This window comes from Pempheris klunzingeri, chromosome 15 (genome assembly GCF_042242105.1).
Source record: "Pempheris klunzingeri isolate RE-2024b chromosome 15, fPemKlu1.hap1, whole genome shotgun sequence".
Lineage (NCBI taxonomy): Eukaryota > Metazoa > Chordata > Actinopteri > Acropomatiformes > Pempheridae > Pempheris > Pempheris klunzingeri.
Genome location: NC_092026.1, coordinates 24,377,704 through 24,405,389, shown reverse-complemented (window position 1 = coordinate 24,405,389; position 27,686 = coordinate 24,377,704). Strand labels below are relative to the sequence as shown.

General features: G+C 43.3%; 1 protein-coding gene across 1 annotated transcript in view; it reads right to left on the bottom strand.

Annotated features, from left to right (window-relative positions):
- The window catches only part of cdh6 (cadherin 6), a 40,301-nt gene extending 16,350 nt beyond the window's left edge, over positions 1 to 23,951 (bottom strand). Inside the window, exons 1-6 of the mRNA XM_070844350.1 lie at positions 23,733 to 23,951; positions 14,089 to 14,383; positions 13,835 to 13,954; positions 11,163 to 11,336; positions 4,452 to 4,639; positions 2,978 to 3,228 (exon numbers count right to left, since the gene is read on the bottom strand). Coding sequence (XP_070700451.1) covers positions 2,978 to 3,228; positions 4,452 to 4,639; positions 11,163 to 11,336; positions 13,835 to 13,954; positions 14,089 to 14,383; positions 23,733 to 23,951 — 1,247 coding nt within the window. The remainder of the gene's footprint in view (positions 1 to 2,977; positions 3,229 to 4,451; positions 4,640 to 11,162; positions 11,337 to 13,834; positions 13,955 to 14,088; positions 14,384 to 23,732) is intronic.
- Positions 23,952 to 27,686: the final 3,735 nt, after the last annotated feature.

Sequence of the window (27,686 nt, the reverse complement as noted above, 5' to 3'; positions counted from 1 at the left end):
ATTCCACTTTTAGACTTTTATAAAGCTTTCCATACAGTGCAGCATCAGTTCATTTTACAATCTTTAAAGAAACGTGGCTTCTCTCGGGCCATTACAGCTCTCCATAAGAGTGGTAATAGTTCTGTTAATCTAATGGGTGGTACATCCTCTAGATTTAATCTGTCTGGAGGCATTAGGCCGCCTTGCCCCACCTGCTCGTACCTCTCCTTGTTAATGACTCGGCTCTTGGCAGACCGTATTGAATCTAGCGTCGTGAAAGGTGCCCCTCTCGGTGGGGAATTAATCATAAGTCAGTTTGCAGATGACACCACAGTATTCCTGCAGAATGCAAACCAAACCTGTGTCACCACAGAAGTAATCAAGGAGTTTTCAAAGGCTTCTGCTCTGTACCTGAATATAAATAAGTGTGAACTGACTCCAGGCAGGAGTCCAAAATCTGTTCTTTCTAATACTCCAATAAAAAATGTACTATATTTAGGAATATTAATTCCTTCAGATCAACAGTGAAGAATCTCCTCACATTTTACTGCTGTTTTATAAAAAAACTGAAAGAAAATGAAAAAAGTGGCTCTTTAGGGATCAGAGGCAGAGTATTAATCACTAAGGCAAAGGGAAGCTTTGGCTTTGACACTTGATAACAAACTGCTTGGGAGATTTACAAAATGCTCTTGAATTTCATGTGGAAAAAAGAGCACATCACCTGGAGAAAGCCGTTCTTGTGAATTCTTATGAAAATGTCGGGCCTCTTCCTTTGGATTTTTGTACAACTGAGTCATTTGTTTTAGATCATTTGATCAAAGCAATTCGATCTATTATCTGGCAAGGGCTTTGTAACTATGATATAGATAAAATCCCACTGAAAATGTTTCCCTTTAATGGCCAGGCCTGCTGTCATCATCTACTAACACATTTCTCACCTCATAGTTATAATATTTAAATAACAAGGACACTTATATAACCAAAAAGCTCTTTTCAAGGAACATTTATTTCACAATAGTGTTGTGTTGGTAGGTCAGTTATTCTGTAGGGATGGTCTTCTCTTTACAAATGAACACTTTCTGTCATATTTAACATCACTGGAAAACATGCAGATAATGGAGTTTACCCTCAGGAGTCTGCATGCCAATTAAATCTCAGCCAAGGGTCCATGCCTGGCTTTTACCCAAAGTTATGGACTGTTTTAAACTCAGCCATGAATTATACCCTGGGAAACTTATGTTGAACAAGATTTAATATGGACATTGATGTGAATTGAAGTTTCTGGCTTTTCTGAATGCCCCCAAAAAACTGCATTTATGGCAACAATCCCACTATCTCACTTTGGAAGGATGGGAAATAATACAGAAAAAAGCACTTACTGTATATGTACATGATTAATGCTATCATTATAAATTCCGCATCCATGAATGGAACTTTACAGGGAACACACCCTGCTTTACTGCTTTCAGCAAAGAATTCAGTCAGTACACTTATTCAGTTCGACACAACTAAAAGTTGAGCAGCATGTGCTGTGTTAAACATTTCGATATAGATCTTCATCTACCCTAGCGTTAAACTATAGCATTAAGAAATGTACTTTTCTTTCTTTTTATAATTTTTGCCATGTCATGTCCTTGTAAGATGTTACTCTTTAAAGATGAGAGGTCTAAACACAGAGGAAAATGTCCTCTTTTACAAAAGATACCCATTTGAACGAGGCCTTCCTCTGTCAGCAGCAGTCCTGCCTTTCCAGCCTTTGTGCTCTTCCTGCCTGACCATTTAGGAATAAGTTTGCCTGTTTTTGCCTTTCATCTTACTCTAGCTGTTCTTCTGTTTCTGAGCCCTTACATGGCGCTGTGCTGCAGAAACAGGCTTCCTGCTCTCAGTCTGATATGAGAAGTCTCAAGTAATGTCAGAGTGTAAGTAAGTGTAGTGTTCAGATGTACTTTAATTGATCTGCCGTAAATCTGAGTGGGTATAAACATCAGTGTCTGTTTGGCTGGCAGCGGTGAGCAGCGGTGAATGAACAATACTTTTCGACCTCTTAAAGCACTTAAACACTACATTCCCATTCACACAGCGATGGCAGGCTGCCATCAGAAGGAAACTAATCTTTCACACACACACTCACACATCAAAGCTTTGGGAGCAATTTGGTGTTCAATGTCTTGCCCAAGGACACTTCAACATGCTGACTGGAGGAGCCAGGGATGGAACAGCTGATTGGACGAGCCACTCTACCTCTGCGCCATAACCGCCACCAGCAGCCAGCGGAGGAGCAGGCTGAGCCCTGATAGGGGCAGGACGGACACCACATACAAGTATGTGCAGCTAACTGTGGCTTACAAGCCACGGGCAGATAACATGTTCTTAGCAATGGTACTGACGTATAAGGACCATGTAGCATCTAAACTGACCACTGCTGACATTTGCTCCTGAGTCTTTATGCTATCTAATGTGCTACATCTCACTAGCTTAGCTGCCTGGCCTGCAAACTGATGCTAGCAGTGCATTTTAGAGCAGAAGATTTGGTTTACTGAAAAATACATAATTCATCGGGATGGCAAAGTGGGGCTGCAACAGAAAAGACTGCCCCATATCCACACCATGGACTCATCCAGACTGGGCTAAATCAGTAGTAATCAGTAAGATACTTTGAGGGTCTCACCCTACTGTTAATCTTATTTCTCCATAATATCAATAATATTTCTAAATAATAAATGGGCTGTGTCAATCCACCAGAAAAAGCACAGCACAAAATAATGGTTCACAGTCTGTAAATAGAAACTAAAACTGTATTTTACACAATCTGCTAGATCTGCAGATATTTCATAGGGATAAAAACACTGTAAATCCACCATCAAGAGAGTGTTTGAAATCGACCAGTGCCTCCCAAAAGGACCTTGGCCTTGTAAAAGTAGTTTGGTCATCTTATTAGTTCAAAACTTCTGTTTAGAAATGTAAAAATCAAACCCGTTAGACGGAGGTTTAGCCTTACTTGACCATGCTGCGGGCTCTATCGGGGTCCATGGCGCTGACCGAGCCCACGGCCGCCCCGACCACAGCATCTTCCTTCACCTCCATCAGGTAGCTGGCTTTGTCAAACAGCGGTGGCTCATCCACATCGTCTACTCCAATCCTAACCGTGGCCATATGTTTGGAGCCTGCAGACATGAAGCGGGGGTCCACCTCAGTGTTCTGGACCTGGATCTCCACGGTGTAAGACGGCTTCTTCTCAAAATCCAAAGGCTGCAGAGAAGAAAACGTGAAAAAAAACAGGAAACGTAACAGGGATTTAGGAGGACTGTCTCTGTTGGTACAGTAACGGCATCAGTGATGGAGCCTTGGTAAAGATAAAGCTGACGTTAACACCGCTTGTCAAACCATTTCCACCAAGGCCATCAATTATGAATGCAAAAAAAAACAGTTTAGCAGAAAGTGTTTGTGGTGGACGGCTAGTCGGGATAAAAACATGAATTGTTATTTAAAGCTGCTGGATGGAACTGCCAGGGAATTATTTCACACACAACTTCATGTCACTGCCGAGGAGTCGAGCATTATAGGCAGGATTTATGAAATGTAAGAACGCAGCTCTTATTGTATCAGATTGTATAGAGGACAATCCAACATTAACAAAACTGGGACATAAAGCAGCCGACAGATTCAATCGGACAGCAAAATATAATCGTTTTTTGAAAACTGCAAATATAGTTGATGACATCTGTTTCCTGACGATCCTGCACGGTTGTTTCAAACCAGAACAAAGGCTCAGATTTACGTGAACAGCTCTACATGTGCTGCCTTTGCTTCCTTGAAGGAATCCTGCACATTGTCCCCATCTCTTTCCTGCTGACAAAACCATCATTACTTCTTTGTTGAAGCTCGCAGACTTGTCTTAGGTTGTGTCAGCACGAGGAACAAAAGAAGTTTGAAGAATCAGTTGTGATTGTACATCAGTAAACACACGCTGCGCGAGGACACTGGGATTCATTTGTACAACGCAGCGGCGGAAACAGCTCCAGTCCTGTGTATCGGTGCCTGCTGCAAAGGCTAAGGCTGGGGGTTGTGAAGGTAAAGATGAATAAGTTTAATTATGTTTCTTTCATCTGTCAAGCATGCCCAGGCTTTGCATATTTAACAGTACGTGTAAAACAGACTACGTGGGCAGGGTCCTTATGAGTGGAAAGTGTGGGATCTGCTGAATCACTGCTTTAGAATTAATTTGATTTCACGAATGCTGTGAGAAAAATATCAAGATAATTTAAGCCAACCTCGTTTGAACGTGCACATCAGGAGAGCAACAGATTTCACATTGTTTACAACAGATCCAGTCTGACTGCTGCATTTCATTCTGTACTGTTCACTGTGCAGCTACTGGACTTCACTACTTATCTACTTATATACTTCTACCTAGAACACTTATATTATTCTAAATGTGATCAGTACTCTGAGCCCACACTTCTCCCTCCCACCTTGCTGACGGTGATAACTCCCTCCTGGGTGACTCTGTCCGTGGAGATGTCGAACACGTCCATGCCGTCTCCACTGACGATGGTGAAATACATCTCGGCGTTCTTCCCGATGTCTCTGTCGGTGGCTTTAATTCTCCCAACAGGAGTCCCAGCCTTGGCAGACTCGGGGACTCTGAACTGGTAAATACCTGAAAACACAGAAAATCTGACAGTCAGCCGCCTGATGTACAACGAGCTGCTTTTCTGCGAGTAATGCTGAGATCAAGAGTTTTGTGAACCTTGTTGTGACATTGCAGCGAACTAGAGATGGAGGACTGCACAATTCAGCAGCGCCCAGTGGTAGCTTCAAAAGTGACGGTGCTCGGCTGCATTGTGTACCAACGACTCCCCCAATTTGATTGGAAATTGGGGGAAAATTGGCCAAAAACTTCACAAGAGTACCTTAAAAATCCAAACTGTATATCAGGCATTTTGTGCCGATAAAACGTTGACCTTCTGACATGAAATTTAAAAAAGCAACCATTGGACTCCAAGCATACATTAAGATCCCGTCTGCGTTCTGATGACTGAATACATTTGAAGGTAATAATCCATCCGTGGCTGAAGCTTTACATCATCTTTGAGGTTTTCATCCTGAAGGCTGTTGTGCTGCCGCTTCATCCCCCTTTCTCCCTTTGAGAGTAATATTCTTGCCTTTTTGTTTTAGATTTGTGCTTAATTACAACGTCTGCTCATTGCTGCCTTTTGGCCCTGGAGCGGGGTGGGGGGATGGGGTGTTTGTCTCATGTAATCCCTCTCAAGGTTTCTTAGATTTCTTTCCTTCAGGGGTTTGGGGCAGATTTGTTTGTTGTCCACTCAGACAGCTGTTTCCCGTCTAATATGGCTTCTTGTCACCTGAATGAAAAGCTCCGGAGATGAATCAGACTTAACATAAAGCCAGAAGATCACCACCTGAGTCCGTCGGCACAGACTGACAGACTGCTATTGATCAAGGAGCCTATTAACGCCCTCTTTATATGGAATGCGTCAGGCTGGCTCCTCTAATGTGATCACTGTGGGTCACACTAAATGGGTGCGTCACATAAACTCAAACAAAGAGAGAGAAAGTTTGCCTCTCTAAACCATATGACGGCATAAATGCCGAATGCAGAAACAACATCTTTCTGTTGTCTTAGAACTTCATAAAGACAGTTAGACAGGTAGACGGCGAGAACAAAAAGGCATTCTCAGTCCAAATAAAGTAGTGTAAATGCTGATGGAAGCCAGGCGCCCGAACAATGTCTCTCCGCCAGACTGCTGACTATCATTAAAAAAAAAGGCATTGCAATGTATTTTTTGTGAGTGTGATGTATCCTTTTGTTCTCTGGAATAAGTGCCAACGCTGTGTTTTGCTATCAGTTTTGCTGCAGAGATGAGATGGCCGCTGCTGAGAGTTTTCCTCCACATTGTGAAACAAACACACCCTCGGCCTGCGTGGAGAAAGCAGCTCGTTTGAATCACTGAATGGAGTCCAAGCACACAAACTAATGCAAATGAGATGTCACTCTGCTATATTAACCGCAGGCAGTTTCACATCAGGACGCTTTCCTTTACTCCTGTTTGTGTGTCTGCGTGTGTGTGTGTGTGTGTGTGCATACGCTCCATCTTAGAAATCTAGTGGTGTGTATAAACCACTTGAGTGAGTAATTATATGCTGCTGTGGCACAGCAGGTGTCGTGCTCTCTGGCGGCTAGACAGTACTCAACCTGCCACTCTCTTGGTACATTTCTGTGTGTTAGTGTGTGAGCGTAGCCACACAGAGCTCACAGTATACAGTGTACACAGAACATGAGTGCTATGTGGAGCAGGAGAAACACACCCACTGTCCTTTTTAAGGCTGAGGCGGCTCAGTTCACCACCTGCATAACACACACAAACACATACATGTAAGGTAGATAAAGCATGCATCAGGCCTGTTGTCCAGCAGCGCATCCGCAATAAACAACTGGAATAGTGAACCACTGACAGACCAACCAGGCCGAGCTAAACCAAGCCGCTCTAAACCAAGCAAAAACAAATACAGCCACAGAAATCAATCAATCAGTCTTTATTTATAGAGCGCCAATCCATAACAGTGTTATCTCCAGACTCTTTCCATAAAGAGCAGGTCGAGACCAAACTCTTTAATTAGAGAGAGACCCAACGATTCAGGAATTCAACATTACATGAGCAGCATCAGATATTATGTTATATTATATAGAAATACGCTGACAGCTGTGAGCAGAAGATCGAACAAATCAAATAAAAATGTACCACGCAAACACACACTATACTAAATACAATATAACCATAAGAAGCTATTTGAATGTACTATTCCGATACTCTTGGTAGTCCATGCATGTGCCCGCATCCAAGCAAAAATACCAAAACAAGCAAGTGGTGAAATCGTGAGGAGCCCAGAGGTAAAGAGAGGAGAAGCAGATTTAATCTCCACTCAGTTTTCTTTCTGGCTCGGTGGAGATTGTGTTGGCTCTCGGCTCTGACACTGGCAGCACTGATTGGAGTACTGCTGTGAAGTGAAATGAATTGACATGTGCAGACTGAGGTGTGTGTGTGAATGTGTGTTCTGTTTTCAAGAGAACCAGTTTCTGACCTTCAGAGAGATGAATTGCCTTCATGCTGGAAGAAATACGAGCGTGTGCGTTTTGTTGCGTGCCAAGTGTGGAGACTTAAACAGGATGATAAGGCCGCACCTAATCTGTTGAGCAGATCCTAGGGTGAGCTTGTTTTACACCCTGCACTGCAGGAGCAAACAGTGGGTGAACGGGTGCTAATGCTTGGCGGAGAGGAGGAGGAGGGAGAAAGTGACACTCTGATACAGTGACTGTGATTGAAAGAGGCAGAGATGGAGAGGGAGAGGGAAAAAACAATTAGAATGAAGAGAGGGATACAGATGCCAGAGAGATGGTGAACCACGGGGACGAAGTTCTGCCTTCATGTCAATTCAGGGGGATTAGACGGGAGAATGAGTGATGCGATCGAGGCCAACGGAGCAGTAATTTACTTTCTTCTGTTCCACTGCTACAGGCGCCGAAGCGCTGCTGATGGACACACACACCAATGCTACCACGTGCCGTTCCAGCTTTGTGATGAGAAGCTGCCACATTGCACCAGCTGTCGCTACGTCCAAACCTCCACTGCTGTAAAGCATCTTGTAAATTAAGACTAGCACTGAATTACACCGAGCTGTGCCACACAAACTAGTTCTGACGGACTGTGCTGCTGAGTCACGGCAATAATTCATTAAACTGACAACTAATGACAACGCAGCATAGTGTGCAAATGACTTTTCTTTTTTCTCAGCTCTTTTAAGACTCCTCAGCCGTGATGGATTAAAAAAAAAACTGGGGTTCAAAATTCAATCCTGATCCATGAAAACAGCAGCTAAGCTAAACACTGTCCAACTGGTAGCTGCTGCTGAAGCTTCTGATCACATCACATGAGCCTCGTCAGCACATTTTCAGAATGAACTGTGAACCTACAAATAAGTGCACAACCACTTAAAGGGTGAGTTCAACCAAAAAACAAAAAAACCCTCCTGTTAGTGACGTCTAAGCACACATTGTTAAGCTTCTGTTTGTGAGAGAATCTGGCTCGGAGAGCTCTGTCCCCATCTCGATACAATGAAGATGCATGGAATTGTCTCTGATCACAGCAGCACACCAGGCTAACCTGCTGTGGGGCCTCAGGGCAAACGTAAAATTGAAAATTTTCTCGTCACTCCCTTTGCATTGTGTGTATTAAGGACCCGTGTGATACAGAGCAGACCAAACAGCACTCCTTCTGAGATCATAACCTGCCCCATGTTTAGCAATTCTGACTGCAAACAAACATGGGAGTCACAGGTGAGCGGCTGCAAGAACCGCAAGCCAGCATTATCAGCGGCCACCCGTGGTCATCTGATCAACGAATAATCACCGCACAACACTGAGCGAAGTCACACCAGCATTTCAGAGATGAGTTTGAACGTGTTTAAGAGGTGACCTTCAGGTCCTTGTCACTTCACGTTATGCTGTGTATCAGCAGACCCACAGTCCCAAAAAGAACTTCAGTTCATGAAATGACCACAAACTAATTGCCACACAGAGAGCCTTCGGAGCCCCACAGGGTCCGTGGCCTCGGGGTGGTTGCCTGCTTTGCCCTGATCCTGTCTCGCTCACAGTGACATTTAAAAAAATTCAGCTGCATCTTTTTCCAGACACAGAGACAGACCTCTTGTTACTCTGCAAAAGCCAAAGAGCACACCGTCCGTTTTCACTGGAACTATTCAGCTAAAAGCTGCTTCACTGGAAGTGTCGTGAATATGTTGTTTGTTGGTGAATTGGTCTTTGAAGACTGTTTGGCTCTGTGATATGTGACATATCACACTGTACTTACTTGATATTTCGGATTCTGTTAACATTATATTCACAACTTACCCTCCTGCTGAGCAGCATTATAGCAGTGGGAACATGAGATTTGGATCTGGACACAGCAACCTGCTCTCACTCTGAACCCTTTTGAGTTGTTTTGGATCCTTAAATGTATGTATCCGTGGATTAGTGCTGACCACTGTGGATGTGTTGCCATGGGGACCAGGGCCAGTATTAGCAGCTCTTTCTGTTCTTCAAAGGAGAAGTCAGTGTCGCACAGGTGAGGGCTCGATCCTAAATGAACGCTTTCAAGCAGGCTGCTGGAGGAAAGCACATGTTTACCAGCCAAATTAATACATCTGTTTGCTAATTTGATTCAACAAATGTCACTGAGATATGAGGCGCCTCTATGTAAACACTACGTGCCCGAGCTTCATCGACAAATGCGTTTTTGTCTTTGGCAGCCTGGTGAGAATCAGAACAACTCGTCAGCACAGCCTCAACATCACAGCGTGGTCAGACTCTTACAACTCCTTCATCCCCTGAACTCTGCTTCTCACACATCTCTTTCCCATGACAGTCCTAGGAAGCAGAGAAGGTTTCAGTCCCTCTCGTCCTCAAGAACTTTTATTTGTTTGTGCTCCGTCCTCATTTTCATCAGTGGGTTTTCATTTGACAGGTTGGCTTACTGCTTCAATTTCGTCGTGCTTCTTTGCACAATGACAATAAAAGAATTCTGATTCTTCTTCTTCTGCTTGTAGACACAGCGACACAACAGCTGTTTCATCAGCTGTTTAGCAGTAGCTAACAGCAACGTGCTTCTGTCCTGTGTGACAAACAGGAGGTCGGTCTCACAGCCACATGGTAGTGTGTTAGTGAGAGAGAGAGACAGAGAGAGAGACAGACAGAGAGAGAGAAAGAGAGAGAGAGAGACAGACAGAGAGAGAGAGAGACAGAGAGAGAGACTGTACAAGTGACTTTAAAGGGACACTCCTCCAGTGGAGTCTCTCCAGTTCCAGTCACTGGGCCTAGAAGAATATTTCTAATTCATCCACTGAGGCCAAACATGTTCAAGCAGCACAGTGCTGTCCTTTGTGTATCAGTATAGACAGACAGACAGACAGACAGACAGACAGACAGACAGACAGACAGACAGACAGACAGTGGGACTGTTCCTGCTGTGATGAAGGATTTATGATGTTTAATTAATTAGGAGGGATTTCAGGAAGAATGAGTGTTACTTGGACACGTTCCCCTGGAAGGAGGCACACTGCTCAGTGCTTCACTCCTCCAGGAGACAGCAGACAGGGCTGGACTTCATTACACTTCATTAAGCCCACTGCTGTGGCTCTAGTGGAGCAATTTCTGATTCACTGATCTACAGCAGTGATGTGAGCAGGAACAGTGAGCTGACAGTTGTACCTCTGCTGCTCCGTAGCATATAGCAAAGGCTGCCTCCATCTCCCTACTATAATATAACACAGAAGACATGGTTGGAATATATTGTGTTTATATAGCTAACTTTTGCTGACTAGTATTAAAACAGTTTAGTTAGTTCATTTCTTTTCACTCATCTCTTTCCTCACTGCCATCGATGAGCTGTAGAATTCAGGTGAGTCAGATGCCAGTAACACCAGTGTGCTCTTGTGCTCTGTGTTTACCTTGAAAACAATGGAGGCAACTGCTCACCATCAGACAGCCCCCTCACCCCACCCCTCACCCCACCCCTCACCCCAGTCCAACATCCAGGTCCTGCCCGTGCTTAAACTGGACAACTTTACTCAGTCCTCAGTAACCACAGGAGAGACGATGGGCTTTCTGGGGGCGTTAAACGTTGCTTCCTGAACTTCTTCTTCCTCCAGTGACATTTGTGAGGGGCTGTTTTTCTGTTTATATTTAGGGGGAATTTGAAATGAGGGAAAATCAGCTGATTCCATTTCAGCTTGAACCAACATGACAGTTGGGAATCAATGAAATCAGCAAAGACACATTCCCTCTTTATGAGTGTGTTTGCTTCACTTAGGTAACTTACTTACTTACTGTACGGAATTAAAACCAGAAATCGCTCCTCACTCAATAACCAAGACGCCATTAGTGTTTAAAACCCATAAAATCATAATTAGTCTCATTAAACTGTGGTAACATCAGTGTTCTCATGAAGCTTCTAGTCTTCTGGTGCTCATTCTTAATATAATGTAACATGTGCTGCCATTTAAATGTAGCAGCTCAATGATTCCTGGGGGGGCTGTTGGTTTTAAAGTTAAGAGCAGACTTCACTTCTTCACCAGGCTACATGTCCATCATTCACACGTTGTCTTACTCTGCGTGAAGTGGGGGGGGTTGTCGTTGACGTCGGTGAGGCTGATGTTGACCACGGTGGTTCCGGTGAGCCCTCCTCTCTGCCCGGCCATGTCTTTGGCTTCGATCACAACCTGGTAGTGCTCCCTCTGCTCGCGGTCCATGTCACCAGGACCCAAGGCTGTCCGGATGACGCCTGAACAAAAATGACACCTTTTAGTTGGTTCAGACTCATTTTCTCTTTTCACATTGCTTTTTTCTTTATCGCCGAGCCCTTTCACCACAATCCTACATCATGCTGAACTTCAGCAACTCGTAGAACAATCAGACACCTTGCTCTTTCTAATCAGAACGTGTGCGTAGGGTGAGGCGAAGGGGAGCACAGCCAACCGTCTCTGCTACGACAGGTGCATTGTGTTTCTTTAGTGGGTGCCATCTGTTACGCCGACATTTAGTCTGTTACACGCTTTACACCTAAAATCAGGCATATCTGCAACAGGATTCCAAATCATCTGATAAGGAAGCCAAAGGCACTGTAAATCTTTCAAACTTTCATCTTAAACTAGCTGAGCTAAAAGACTGGAAACATGACCTTGATGTTAATAAATCAAAATCTGTAAAGCTCCGTGAATGACACTGAAATACATTGTGTGTGCCCACAGAATCAGAACAATGACTTTTTGTGGTTTCCATCATGGAACCATTCCTGGGCAACTAGCAGCAGCTCGTAACTAATACTTTTTATTGGGCATTTGAGAATGTTTTGGGTGACTTCTCCCCAGAGAGGTCTGATCCTTATTTAAAGCTAATAGAAGATTTTCATTACCTCAAAACCTATTTTGGTACTGTTTATGCTCTAAATATATTCATTCAATAATGACCTCTCTAAATAGTAGCTTTCATGGGTAGAGGGAGAGTGTGGATTCTGCTTGCCTTCACATCCACTATAATCCACCGTAATGCTATCTCATGTTATCTCAGACCCATATCAAGTTACTACTAATGAGAACACAACATCCTACTGATGCTGCTTCACATTAAAAGCATTCAGCTGTAAAATATTTTAAAGTAAATGCACAAACATGATATCGGTCTCAGTCTTCCATTTCTCTCTTGAAAAGAGAACAAAACTATTCCTTTCATTTCCATTAGTTCTTCAGCCCCAACTTTGCTTCAGTATTCCTGCTGTTCTTCACGTCCCACTTCCTGTCAGTATCAGTGCTGCTTAAAGCACGGAGTAATGAGGCCATGGCCCTGACTCCTCTGACTGTTAGAAACATGCTGATGCAAAGGGAGAGGGAGGTCGCTGTGCTGATTACATATCTGGATAGCTAACTTTTTTATTTACAGAGGAAGTATACAAGATCAGGAGCTGAGCAGAACAGATTTTACAACAAACCTTTTCAGTGTAGCAGGAACATGAATGTGCCCTGCCAAGGTGCACAAAGCCTGTGTTTGCTTTTCATTACTAGTTCTTTACAGATTTTTATGCAGAAGAAAAACCAATGTATTGGCTTAAAATGAGATATGGAGCGGCAACACAGAAGATTATCTTGTTCCTGCGACTTGAGACACTGTCAATTCACTGTTTACCCAGATGAAACACTGCCGGAAGATTTCCTCTACAGACAATGTGATGAAATGAATATGTGAGTATAGATATGTGAGTGAGATCCAAAAGTGGCACAAAGCAGAAGAAAGGTGCAAGTGAAACTGTAGATGAGGTGCAGTGTTTAGGTGATAGAAGTTTGACTTGTCTTTTGGATTTGCAGCCACTTGTAGCTTCGGCTTAATGTACATTGATGATGACTTTATATGCACATGCACTTAGTTGATGTCTGATTTCTGATGATGTTAGTTTTGATGACTGCTAACAGCTGATTGATAATCACCAGCAGGTCCCTGTCTTCTGTCTAATGAGGGTCACACCCACTAATGTCTCAGCGACGCTGAGGAAGGTGCAGGACTAGAACGCGTCTGTTGTCTCCTGCAGCTATGCATTAACAAAAGAAACAACAGACCTTGTTGTGAGTGCTGCCAACTTCATTTGCTAATGGTTGACAATAAAAAAGCAAAATGATGGCAACTGGAAAATGACCGAATGAAGATGGCATTTCTGGTAGAGCAGAGAATGTGAGCGCAGCAGAGTGCTGTGCTGATGGTGCTGATGGTGAGTTAGTGCTGTGGGTATGAGCATTATACTGATCCAGGAACAGGGATGCCTCTTGTAAGGTATATACTTAATTTCCAATGTCCTCTCATTTACGTAATATGAGCCTGTTTCAAATGCAGGTCTGTCTAAAGTGGAGGTGAATTAAACAGGAGTTTCTGGCATATTTATCGAAAATGACTCATACGTTTCAGGGGAGGAATGAAAGAAAAAGTTTAATTCTCTGGTTACTGGAACTTCTCTGGAAGTGGTTGGAACTTAAATTAACAACACTGCAGTCTTGACAGGGCATCTTATTTGTTCGCGGTTTGCAATAAAGTCTAAATAAAAACTAAAGGATTGTCCCTGTCAGTCAGTTTGTAGACGTTCTTTGATTTACAAGACCTCTGATGTCTTTGTCTGTGTGCATCATTATGTGGTGCTGCAGGCCTTTTACCGTCTTACTGTGCTTTACTGGAAGTGATAACTTCCAGTTAGCTACAACAGAGGGACGGGGTTTTAAAGGATGACTCAGTCAAACATACCTGTGTTTGGGTCCACGGAGAAGTACGGGTGTCCCTGGCTGATGCTGTAGACGAGTTTGGCGCTGTTTCCATACATACTGTCGTCAGCATCTGTGGCAGTCACCTGGATCACTGATGTACCTGAGGGACACACGCTAACATGACCATCTCTGACAAACGGCTCTTCCCTATGATGCTTTGAGCCTTTAGGAAAATGATTAAAAAAATATAGAGGAAGAGCAATCAAACCGCCCTAACTAGTGAGCTGTCCTTACCGATATCTGACCTCTCGGGTACACTGCCAGTGTAAACCTCTTGGCTGAACTGGGGCTCGTTATCGTTGATGTCGTGGAGTTTGACGGTGAACTCGGTCTCTGGCTCCAGCTTTTGACCTGTCTGTTTGTTGACCACCGTGGCTTTAAGGATATAAAAAGCCTTCTCCTCCCGATCCAGGCGGCGAGTGGCATGCAGGTCGCCGTTATTCTCATCAATGACAAAGATAGCGCCAGCCCCCTCGCCAGACAGAACGTACTTGACCAAGCCGTTGCCGTGGTCCTGGTCCGACTGGAGCTGGAGATGGACACACACATATGAAGATGTCTTCAGAAACAAACCGTAGTTCAACAGCACTGTCACATCCAAAGACTTCTGTCCTCATCTTCAAACTCAATTTAAAGGCACTTATTCAGCTACAGTATATTGTTTAGGTAGGCCAGTGCAGGCAGTGCCTTTTATTATGGATATAGTGCTGTAGACATAGTGCTGTAGATATAGTGCTGTAGATATAGTGCTGTAGATATAGTGCTGTAGATATAGTGCTGTAGATATAGTGCTGTAGACATAGTGCTGTAGACATAGTGCTGTAGACATAGTGCTGTAGACATAGTGCTGTAGATATAGTGCTGTAGACATAGTGCTGTAGACATAGTGCTGTAGACATAGTGCTGTAGACATAGTGCTGTAGACATAGTGCTGTAGATATAGTGCTGTAGATATAGTGCTGTAGATATAGTGCTGTAGATATAGTGCTGTAGACATAGTGCTGTAGACATAGTGCTGTAGACATAGTGCTGTAGACATAGTGCTGTAGATATAGTGCTGTAGACATAGTGCTGTAGACATAGTGCTGTAGACATAGTGCTGTAGACATAGTGCTGTAGATATAGTGCTGTAGACATAGTGCTGTAGATATAGTGCTGTAGACATAGTGCTGTAGATATAGTGCTGTAGACATAGTGCTGTAGATATAGTGCTGTAGACATAGTGCTGTAGACATAGTGCTGTAGACATAGTGCTGTAGATATAGTGCTGTAGATATAGTGCTGTAGATATAGTGCTGTAGTTTCCCTTTACAGACCAAGACTGAAACACATTTGATGTTGCACAATTTCATGAGTCAATAATATATAAAAAATGTTCTACATGTTTTATAGCATTATGTTTTTTTTACCCATAACATTTATGTGGGGAACACAGCGCAGAGTTGACGCTCCAGAACAATGACAGTTCAGATTAGTGACTTTAAACCATAACCGCCACCTTTTCCTGAACGTCTACTGATATTCTATATTTTCATTATTTTGCGAACAATGAATGGGCAGATCAAGCAGCCATACACTCCATTGTTGTCCAGAAACACAGTGGGACACACTGTTGCACTGGGTGAAATGTTCCTTCACCACAAACACACACAATGTATTTCATTTGGACTCAAAGCCACACAGTCTAGTGCTGCTGCATACACTCACTACAGCAACACACTAGAAAATAGTCCTAGCTGATGGACTGTTTTCCTCCAGTTAAGTAACATTCTATGGAGAAAAAAAAAAAACAGTGACCAGCTTTAGGAAAATATGGAGGAATGTAAAAACAAGCAAAAAGAGACTGCGCCTTTGTTAGGCACTTTTAAAGGTTCAGGTTTGGTCTGGGAACCAGTGGACCTTGGGCCTGGGAGACACAGACAGGGAGGGAAGTCAGACTGAGACTAATACATTGTTACTTTTGGTCTCTTTTAATGGGATTGTGGCAATACCATTATGGAACATTACCAGCCTAATCCTCTCACTGACAGGGTTGTTGGTTCGAAAGCACCACACGAGTGGTGCGGTGTGGAAAGCAGTGACTAATGAAGTATGTAGTCATTTTAGGACTTGATGAATGTGTGAGAATGTTATACCTCAGTGTACCAGACACCTTACACAGGTACCACCACCCTTCTGATGAAGGAATGCAATGAGTTAATGACAGCATGTGCCTCTGGACATCTTTACTTTCCCGTGCCGATGAAGCGCATTCAGTTCTGCCTCTCCACTACGGTATAAGGACCAAATAGATACGGTGTCTCGGAGCCTTTTCAGTTCAGGTGAGTGGTTTAAATTTAAACTCTGTGATATAGGTCCTGTTGATGAGGATGGACAGGCCGGTGGATGATGGTGACAGGTTTATATAAGACAGATGCCGAGAAGAGCAAAGACAGAAAGGAACAAAAGAGAGGGCAAGAGTCATCTCGAGGCTGAGAAGTAAAACAAGAATCTTCTGACGGCAGCTGAGAACGAAGAGAAAGCAGCAGAGAGCCAGAGTTTGTGCTGCACCTGAAGGAGTGAACATCTATCAGCTTGTGCTGTGAGATCTGCTTGCTTTTACTCAGATACCTGCAGCAATAACCTGGCTCGCCCTCTCTCGCCTCCTGTCTTTGTCTGTATCTCTCGACCTCAAGTGGCTTGCTGTTCACCTTTCATCACTTCATCCCTGCTTTACTCTTTCAGGCCTGGTGTCAGGGTGAAGCCTTTGATGATATGGGCTTGTGTGTAAGCAAACTATTATAGATGCTACCCACCAAACTGTGGAAGGTGTGAGCTACCTCCAAGCATCGGCTTTGGATAGATTCGTTTTTATAAAACGTGTGATCCTTGAACCTCAACAGATCTCATCTGGATCAAAGTCACAAACCGTACTGTGTGTTTTTGTGAATCATGGCACAATGGTACAATAATGGTACAATAATGGTACAATAATGGTACAATAATGGTACAATGATGCACAGGGTGTTGCCACGGACTTATTTTGTTGCTCTTTGCTGGACATTCTTATCAGACACCCTGACCTCCATCAGCAACCTGCCAGACTGTAATGCAGAGAGGGCCGAGCCCACAATGTCTGGCATACTGTATGTACCCCTTAGCCTTCCTGCCTCCCTGTTCTGTATTTGTTTGGTACAGACAGAGTGGAAAACAGAGCAGAGAGCAGAGCAATAAAAATTAGAATGCTGCTGGAGCTGCTGAAATGATTTTATCAGTTTTAACTGGCAGACTTCCTACCCGCCTGTGGGGTTAGGGCTCGCTTCACAGAGGTAAAAATGGGAATGATTTTCAGCGGGTTCAATGACAAGCAATCTTATGTCTCATGTTTGGGGCGTTCCTTTAACACTTGATCATAACAGGGGGCTTCTTCAGCAGGGAAACAGAAGGAATCAGAGGACTCGTCTGAGCTACTAAAACCTCTGGAAACAGTGCGGCTCTGCAGGTCTGTTGGTGCACAGGACCTTGGCAAATTGCAGTGGCTCATCCAGGAACAGTTGTGGGTCGTATGTTGAATCACTTCACTCGTACACAAAGTCAGCCACCACGGGTCAAAAGATCCTCATTCAGTAACACAGCAAAAGCACCAGAATCATGTTTCATTCATTCAGTGACTTGACATTAGGGAACGTAAGGAAATGTGCGGCTTGTTCGTTCCTTAAATAGAAATGCGTGAGCTCTGCTCTGCCACCACAGCATCTTAACCAAGAAGTCAATGACTGGGTCGGCTTTTGAGCTTTCTGGCCTTCAAAACTCACTTTCCTCCATAACAATGAGCCTGGGTGGGAAACAAGAGTGCTGACTTGCAGCCTCTTCTTCTTCCTCTTCAAAAAGTCCAAATCTGCAGATTTGGCCTGTTGGAGTTTTGCTGGGTTGTCAATGAGAGGATTTTCCTTTCAACTTAATATCTGTGCACCCACAGAAGTCCTGTTCCTCTGAACTAAAATAAAGCAAAGTCCAAGGTCTGCTTAAGCTATTGATGTTGTTACAATGCAGAAACTGCCGGTTCCACATACTTCACATGTGATCTGACCGAACATACTAAAGGCTGTGCCCATCTTCATCTTTCCTTGCTGACCTTTATGGCCATTGATTTGTACTTATTTTGGTGCCCTGCAACACCGCTGATCTGTTTAGGTTCACAGTGATTTCAATCAGTTTATGCCCAAGTGCCCAACAGATGGACAAGAAATGAAAAGGAAATCAATAGAACTGTTGAGGTATTGGGCCCCCACACACTGCCACAACAGCCTCAATACCCCCTGGCACCCACTCTACACAGGGCTTTGACAGTCAATCAATCTATCAATCTTTATTTAAAGCGCCAAATCACAACAGTGTTACATGAAGAGCAGGTCTAGACCAAACCCTTTAATTAGAGAGAGACCCAACGATTCAGGAATTCAGGCATGACAGGCAGAGACGTAGACTCGTATCTTCGTATCTGCACCAATCCTTCCAACTACTGCCATCAGGTCGCCGCTATAAATTCCCACTTTCCCGGAAAACATATATATAAAAAATCTTTTATTCCCACACGTCTTGTGTGTTTTTATCTATTTATATCGGAGCCTGCCAAAGATGAATTATCTGTTACTTGTGACAGACAACAAAGGTTATCTTATCTTATCTTATCTTATAATGATACACTTCACAATATATCACATTTTCTGTCTATTCAGTGAATAAATCATTTAGCAGCTGATCATCATCACTGGAGGTATGAACACCATTCTTTGTACATGTCTCCATGTCTCCGAGCCCAGGGCTGATATAATCCTGATGAGTGACTGTGATTTGTAAAATTGGTGTAGTTCCCCTTTAAATGTAGCAAGACGGTAGCAACAAACCAACATTAAATTGGTTGCTGTATTTGTATGCATGAACCTGATAGTGTATTGCCAGTGATTTTAATAAAGCTCTGGTCTGTGGTAAAGCTGAACGTGCCATCGCGATGGACGATGGATCATTCTGGGAACAACTGAACCAATCCAAGCAAAATTTTGCCCAACTCTGAGGAAACTGATGGAATAATTAAACTATTCCACACTTGCACCATTTTCAAAGGAGCAAAAAGCAACTTTTTTCCTCAGGGTCTTCCTGGCTCACTGCTGATAACCCCCAACTAAACCACACACACACACACACACACACACACACACACACACACACACACACACACACACACACACACACACACACACACACACACACACACACACACACACAGACACACACAAAAGACAACATTGCAAATCGGCAGTGTGGAGGAATGGGTCACACTTCATCTGCCCGGTTCTGATGTGCAAACAGGAAGGATTGTGTCAGTGCAGCCACATGGCGACAGGCACAGATGCTGTTGCCGTGTGCTCTGCTCGTGTCACTCAGCCAAACATATAGATAGATGGTCTTTAGTGGCTTCAGGGACCAGTGATGTGCCACAGAAACATTTTGAGCCACTATCATTCTTCCTTTCCTAATGCTGCTTTTTTCCCTCCACATGTGAGTGGATTATTTTGGAAGTACACAGAATACCTCAGTGGGCTTCCTCTCTTCCTCTCTTCTTCTTTCTCTTCATTTCTTTATTCTTTTAGGTCTTCACTACATTTTTTCCTCTTTGCTAAGAGCTTCAGTTTTTCAATGTTTTATGCTCCTCTGGAACTTCCACTGCCAGCTCAATATAATCAACAACGCTTATTAATAATCTGTACTCATGATTCTAACAATATTCTCTGATTGTCTGCGGTGCTGCAGGCGTGTCTCAGACCTCAGGTCATCGAAAGATTTTGGGTGGACAGGCCCTTTAGTGTCATGTAAATCATGGAGATAAAACAGTTTGACAGTCTAATTTGACAGAACAGAAGCAGTCTGACTGCACCAGCCCTTCTCAACGTCCTCTTACTGGCTTTTTCCCCACAGTTTCAACCACATCACACCCTTGGTGGGCTGTTTTGTCAGACTATTACATATTAACTAAGCGAACTTGATGCAATGATGGAGATTGTGTGAAAGGCTCTGAAAAAGCTAGCAAGTGGACCTTTAGCTGGGACTCTTCTGTCAAACATCTTGATGAACCGAATATGGTCGGACAACTATTATGAGAACTGCACATTCAATTAAATCAGCGCGAACAGCTGACAGCTACAAAATCATGACTCACAACAGCAGCGTGAACACCCAGGACGTCTGTAGTCGTGCATCAGCCCGTCCTCTCTCAACAGGTCGCTGCTGGGCGGCATCACATCTGTCCCTTTTCTCTGGTATCTTTGGGTGAATAAATCCACTGTTGGCTAAACTGATTGATGGCAACATTTAATTTCTGAAGTCATTTTAGCATCCGAGCAGACACACGGACATCCTGACATTACATCCACACAGCTTTCCCTCTCTTTAAGATTCTGATATCTTCCACACATCACGCCAAGCCTGTTTGGTTTGTATCTGAGAGCTGAAACATGATATAACATCACTCCTTACTGTAATGTCACTCCTCTGTATCAAACAGGTGTCCAGCAGTGAGGAAACTGTGCTAAACGCTGCTGCTTCTGTTCAGCTTCCTTATCATCCCACTGTTCTTCTTTCTCCCTCTTCCTGTCAGTGCACTTTCTCTTTCTGCTGCCCCTCACGTCTTTGTCTTTGTATGGCCGACTTCTTCTTCTCTTCTTTCTTGTTCTTTTATTCTCAAGTTCTCATTTTTTCTGTGTATTTCTTCTAATTACAAAACCTTACATTTCCTTTGCCTCCCTCCCTCCCTCCCTCCCTCTTCCCCTTTCTCTATCCCTCTCTTCTTTTGATCCTTGCTGCCTTTTCTCTCCAGCAGTGTTCAGTCTGATTTGATCTGTCAGTCTGCAGGGCTGCAACACCTCCATGCTTTCACCTAACACAAGCTGACAAAGCCTGCGGACATTTCGCCACAGTGGATTTCCAGAGCAGAGTGTGCCTTCTGGAGTCCTTCTGTGTCCAAGATCGCTGTCTCTGCCACCATATCTCCACCATGCTGCTGTCTCTTACAGCTTTTCACAATCACTTTCCCGCTGACACTCCTACCACATTTATTAAATACCACAGACATCTGCTCATTGCTATTTCTAACTTAGATTGCACACACACACATAGATATATATCTATGTGTGTGTGTGTGTGTGTGTGTGTACCAGGCCTCTACAGTATGATATTATATTATATTATATTTATAGTATTCATTACATTATAACTCCCATGTTTTAGCTGCTGTACTATGTTATGTCTTACATTCTAGCTAGATGTTGCCCCATTCAGGTGCTTTTTCACTGAAGCCAGTGGTTGAATATTTAGTACCAGACCATCCTTAAATGTCTGCCGTCCACGGCATCAAGAGTAAAAACATGGTATTAACGTCTGTCTAACCGTATCATTGCCACGACTAAACACATTTCCGTCCCTGCTAATCTGTCTCTAAACCACATTGTTGTCACTGAAGCACATGTGAAGACGCCAGCACGCCTCCTGCAGTGACAGCAGCACCCCAGTACGGAGGAAAACTCTGCTGACTCTCTGCATTTACCTCAATCACGGCAAACTCGTATTTGTTTCAAAGCTTACTTACTGTTTTGTGCTGTCAGACAGCGAGCTTCATACGGAGCAGCACAACACCTCCCGGCATCTGGCTCCTGATCAAACAGCACAGCTCCGACTATCATCACGCTGCACTGTGTGCTAACTTCACTAATGGGCCAACAAGTGAGAAGCTCCTCCATTTTAAACAGAACAGCCAGTTAGATGGAAAACCCCTACAGCACTTTGCTATCACTGCAGAGGCTGAGGGGACATCAGACACCTTATTACGCCGTGAATGAATGAATGGATGAAACCTTCCCTGGCCATGAGGGCCTCGAACAAGATGGATTCTTTAAATATGTCTTTCTGAATCATTTCTATGAGGTACAGTGTGGAACCAGGTGACGCCGTTTATTCATTCATTCTTAAAGGTCCCATATTCTGCTCATTTTGAAGTTTAAACTTGTATTTGGAGGCTGATACTTTATGAATGATAAAGGATCATGTCATATCATATCATATAAAATGAATCTTTTAATGCCTGAATGACATTCGTGAAAGAGGCTTCCACTTTTGTGATTGTAGTCGGTGACGTCATATCCACTTCAAGAATACAAAGTGACATCTGCGGGGATACGACCTGCACCGCGACACCTGCTGGGACCGACACATGGTAGCTCATGGTAGCAGGACGGAGCTATTGCTGAAGCTTAGTTCTCCAGTGAATACTGCATTAGGTCGCAAATTGTTCCGTTCCTGCAGTGGAATAAGACTATTTGTACAAGCGCTGAACAATTATCACCAGTATTCTAACTGACATGGGGATGGATATAGAACGATGATGTCAAATCTTCTTCTTGAAAGATATACTTATGTATATATATATATGTGTATGTATGTATATGTATGTGTGCATTTCTTATGTATGTATTTCTCTACACATGTATACTTACTTCTGTGAAGTATGCTGCTGCTGCACTTTTATTTAATTTTAATTTTAGTTCTTTCTATTTTGTTGTTTTTCTATATTGTAAACTGCAGTCCAGGAAAAAGTTCCCCACAGGGAAAATACAGTATATCTTATCTTATCTTATCTTGTGTTATCTTATCCAGCATGGCTTTCTCAAATAGCAATGGAACACAGTAAGACAAAAACGATGTGTATGTGTAACATATAACATAGTGTGCGTATGTCACGGAGAGGACAGGTAAGGGATATTAACAGGCCATCAACACATCCTTACATCTACACAGGTCACTCTCATGGCAGGTGGGAAAAGTCTACACTTTCCCCCACACGTTCACTTCACAACACACATTCTGTCTTTGTGCCTTTCCTGCCATTTTTCTTTCTTGTCAGCCTCCGTGCCTCTCTGTGCGGTGGGTGTACAGCACAGCACCGTCTCTGGGCCACAAACACATCATCATCATATCTTTACAAAAATATCCCACTGCAACAATTTTAGATATTTCATTATTGTGGCAGTCTGGGGAAACACAGCTGCAGGAGTGGTGCGTCTGCCGCTCCACAGCAGCGACAGAACTCTGACACACATACAGAGGCGCTGAAAATACCCAGTCTGCAGTGTGCGGTGGGCTCGGCACTGCCGTGTGTGGCTATAACGTGTTTTCATCACTTTGGTGGAGACAATGAGGGTACCAGCAGGCCTTGCTGTTTTCTTTTTTTTTTTTTTTTGATATGACCAGTGGCAAGCTGAAGATCTTCAAATTCTACACAGTGGCTTTAAAGCTGTATTACTCTTTTTTTATTTACTTGAGGGCCGAACTTCCCAAACGGCTGACTGAAACGAACATGTTAGCAAGCAGGCTGTTAATACGAGCAGAGACAGACGCAGAGCGACACGAGCATCATTTTGAAGTTGTGTTTGTGGCCACATTATGAGTCTGAGTAATAACTCCAATAGTTCCTCTCTGTTTAGCTCTGGTCTGGTCTCTTGAGAAAACTATTCACCAACTAGTTGCTAATTTTGTGTTGTGCCAATTGGTGTTTTGCAGCTAGTGAACAGTGGATACGTTATAGGGAGTTCTTCTTTCAAGAGATACACAATCTCATGAATAGAAGTGTGAACACTCTTGTTTGGCAACGATCATCCGCAGTGATTTCATTCATCGTGCTAACGGGCACAGAAGAAGACACGGCAAAATGGGTAAAGCATTAATTCATATTAATGAAGCCTAAGAAAGAAGAACAAACATGACTGAGGAGTGTCAAAGGAATGTTATCTGATGCCATAAGGGACTATGCCAATGTTCAATGTTACCAGACAGTGGGGGGCAGCTCTTACCTTGCCAATGTACTGGTAGTCACTACCCGTGTACTCTTCCTGCAGGAAAAACTGGTTCCACATCCAGCCTCGTCTCACTCTTTTGAGCAGCTTCTCTCCTCTGATTGCTGCGTCAGGTTCCTCTCCATCTCTGGTTTCTGTCCTCCATCCATTCAAAGCTAGAGCATCCAGAGACAGGCCCAGACAGAACCACACAATGCCCAGTAAGATAGTCCTCATTTTTTCTGAAGGGGGTGTGTAGGATTCACAGGTCACAAATGTTTTATCTTCCCAGCTGGATCACCATGAAATGGGAGAAGAGTCTATCAGTCATAGTCCTTCAGGTTTTGACTGACAGTGTAGAGGAGCTGTGAAAGAAGCAGAGAAACAGAAATGAGTCCAGTGTGGGGGGGGAAACACTGCAAGGGCAGTTTATGGACGCTTGAAGCAGGAGCGCAGAATGTTCATCTTACTGATTTGGAAATGTATGCAAATCAGCAAGTGGGAAACAGAGAGAACAGTGAAGAAAACAAACCGCTTCTTAATTACAATTTACAGCGGCAGCACAGTGGTCTCACTGCCGGGTCACTGGATTAATTAGTCTGATGGATTTGGAGAAGATTTGTCCAAATAGCATCCAACAGGTGCACCAGCCTGAAATAGAGCATTCCTTTCATCTGAGAACAATTTGTGTGTTCAAAGATATCCATTATTTATGGGTTTTAATTTAATGGGGGACTCCACTGATAACAGGTGGAGACATGATAGATGTAGCTAATGGCACATTCCTCTAATTTATGAAGAGCCAAGTGACCACAGTTTGAGAAAGGCCCTGTCTCCATTGTATTTCCTAGTTTACGCTGGCTGTAAAGGCTTGGCATGCAGTGCCAGTGATCCTGTACTGAACTCTAACAAATTCAATATCTTTCTACTGAGGTTAATGGTAAATGGTCTGTATTTGTATAGAACCTTTCTAGTCATCTCGACTACTCTTTTACACCACATCCTCATTCACACATCATTCATTCAGGAGGAACCTAAGCTGGAGGAGACTGTTCTTTCACACACATTCACACACTGAAGCTGCTTCAGGAGCAAGTTGGGGTTCAGTGTTTTGCCCAAGGACACTTCAGCATGCTGACTCATAGCTGGGGGATCGAACCAGCGACCCTCCGACCTTCTACCTCTGAGCCACAGCCACAGGTATAAGACAGATCCATTGTGATTGCTTCTACTCTGTGTGTTTTAAAGTTACTTCTTAACTTAAGTCACTTCATGAATCTCAACATTTCCTGCAGATTTTTGATGCACTGAAATATTGCTTTGATTTATTGATTCGCTGTCTAGGTGTGTAAAATAAACTGCCAAATGAAAGCAACCAGACATAATTAGTGAATGCAAACAGCCTCTGATTGGTTGGTGGGTTGATTGATTGATTGGTTGGTTGATTGATTGGTTTGTTGGTTGATTGGTTGGTTGATATGCTCTTGTCCAACCAAATTCTCTGTGTTCAGACAACCGCTGATGTTACTTTGACAAGGAGAGATGCTGCAATACTGTGATTCCCCACTTGTAGAGGAGTGGTGATTATGTCATGACTCTGTTGTTGCACTGATGGAATTAGTGTTGCTGAAATGTTATTATGCCAAATATATAAAAGACAGCATGGAGGAAGGGTTGAATTTGCATCAACAGCAAAACAGGAGCAGATGAGAAGACAGTGAGGCTGATTATAAAATGACTATTAAACAGCCATATCTCTCATATAAGTCCGTTTGAAATAAAAGCCTGGTTCTCTCTGCAGTATTTGACAATGTATTAATGTTACAGATAGTTTCATTACTTCCTGTTCTGTAATGAAACTAAAGTGTTATCAGCTGAATCTTCTTTTTTCCCCCTGTCATTGTAGAATATTCCCATTTAGCGTGGATGTCTCTCCATAAACAAAGGCTCACTTGGCACTGGCATAAAGAGGATGACACATAAACGCACTCAACCCTCCCACTGCACAGTACAGCCATTAAGACACGGAGAAAGGTGTTTAACAAAAGCAGAGTCTAGAGACTATCAGTTCACATCCACACTGCAAAGGCAGAACGTGTTGAAAAGGACAGCAGAGACTCCGAAACTGAAACAAGCGGGAAATTACTGACAAGGTGAAGAAAAATGAGAGATGCGTGCCATGAAATCTTCACTATCTGTGAATGTAGCTACAGACAGCTGAGGCTTGAAACGGCCTTTATCAAGATGTGTGTTTACACGGTGAGAGGAGTGAATCATTCACAGATAAATGTTCTTTCACTGATGTTATGTGTAATGATGAAGGTGATACTGGATTCTGAATCCTTCCTCTTCTGTCTCAGGAACTGGACCTTACTATGGGCTTGAGGTCCAGGTTTTCTTTCATTTAACATCTTAAGCATCAGGTTAGAATTAATAAGTCCCACCAATAGTTTTTTTCTAATTATTGTGACTCGCAATGACTGAATTCGTGGAAACTTGTGACCTGTTACAGAATCGAGTCGGTACACTTAAGAGTATTAAGTTTTCAGTGTAAGATTAGTTTAACAGTAGCTTTCTGAAAATACAAGTTGTAGAGGAAAAAGGAGCATAGTTAGCAGGAATTTGGTTTTGGCTTGGATTTGAAGTGACTGTGGTTCTGTAAGTGCTTTGGTAAAACGCACTGATTGGAGGAATTTGCAAGAATTCTCTCTCTAACACTACAGGGGTTGGTTAATTTGCTTTCATTTTTGTGATCGCACCATTCCTGAGAGACCGACAGCGCAGAACTTTTCCTCCAACATTAACTATATTGATGCATTTCATTTGGGTTGGCTTCCTCCAGATTTCACAGTTAAATCAGATTTTTGTTAGTTGACCGTGCAGAGAGGTTGAAGCCTCGTTTGCGGAGCATTTTTCTCTTTTTCATCTCCCCTTCATGACGAAGCATTTCAATCTCCAAATTTGGGCTTCTTCTCATTCATGACTGAGGTGGATGTAAATGTAACACCAGGAGAATGGAAATGTAACAGTCTGTTCATGGGAAATAACATGCCATCTTAGAATGATCATGTCATCGCTCTGTAGTTAGAAGGATTTCATAGTGGCCTCACGCCGGTGATGGAAATACTCGACAGCACAGACTCTCTCTTGCTCCAGCATGCATCACTTAAGTTTGACAAATTGTCTTCGCTTTAAATAACCTTTTCCCTCAAACGTCTGATTGACCACTGACTTAGTGGTTGGGGGCTGTGAAAAAACACTTCCCAAAAACTGCCTTTGTGCACTTAAAACCTGCACCGGCTCAATAAATCCATACACATTCACGTTGAAGGATCTGGAAAGAACGCTTACACAGCAATTGCGACACTGAAAGGAAATGTGCTTTTATCTTCCCACTCAGAGCTCTGTCAGTGTCTTGCTGCAACAAGCAAATAGAACGTTTTTTCATGTGAACTACTTTCCATACAAATGTGACCCATTACATTATGTTGACACGCCAACACTCTGTTCACACCAGATCCATGTCACGGTTTTAGGACAACTGTAGGATCAACAGCAGAGAAAACAGAGATGGTCACGAAGCAGCTGATTAATATAACTAATCCACTAATAACTCTCACTGAGCACCGGCTTCATTTGAAGGACAATCACTTCACATTTTCAGCACTAGGGTGCAGCCCTGATGTGCAACAGTGCTTTTTACCCATCAGCCATCAACACACGACGGAGGCGATGTCTTCACCAGCATGGCTGAACCACTGCACTGCAACTCCTACATCACAATGACACCACCACACTCCCAGCCACTGAACTCTATATTCTAGAATCCTGCACTGCAAAGACATGAAATCTTGACATGATGTGATTGAACAAACACATGCTCAGTAGTTCACCTATTCAATGTTATGTCAGCAAGTTATCGATTGACGAATAACAAAGCATTGACTCTCATTCTTTCCCTGTCTCTATCTT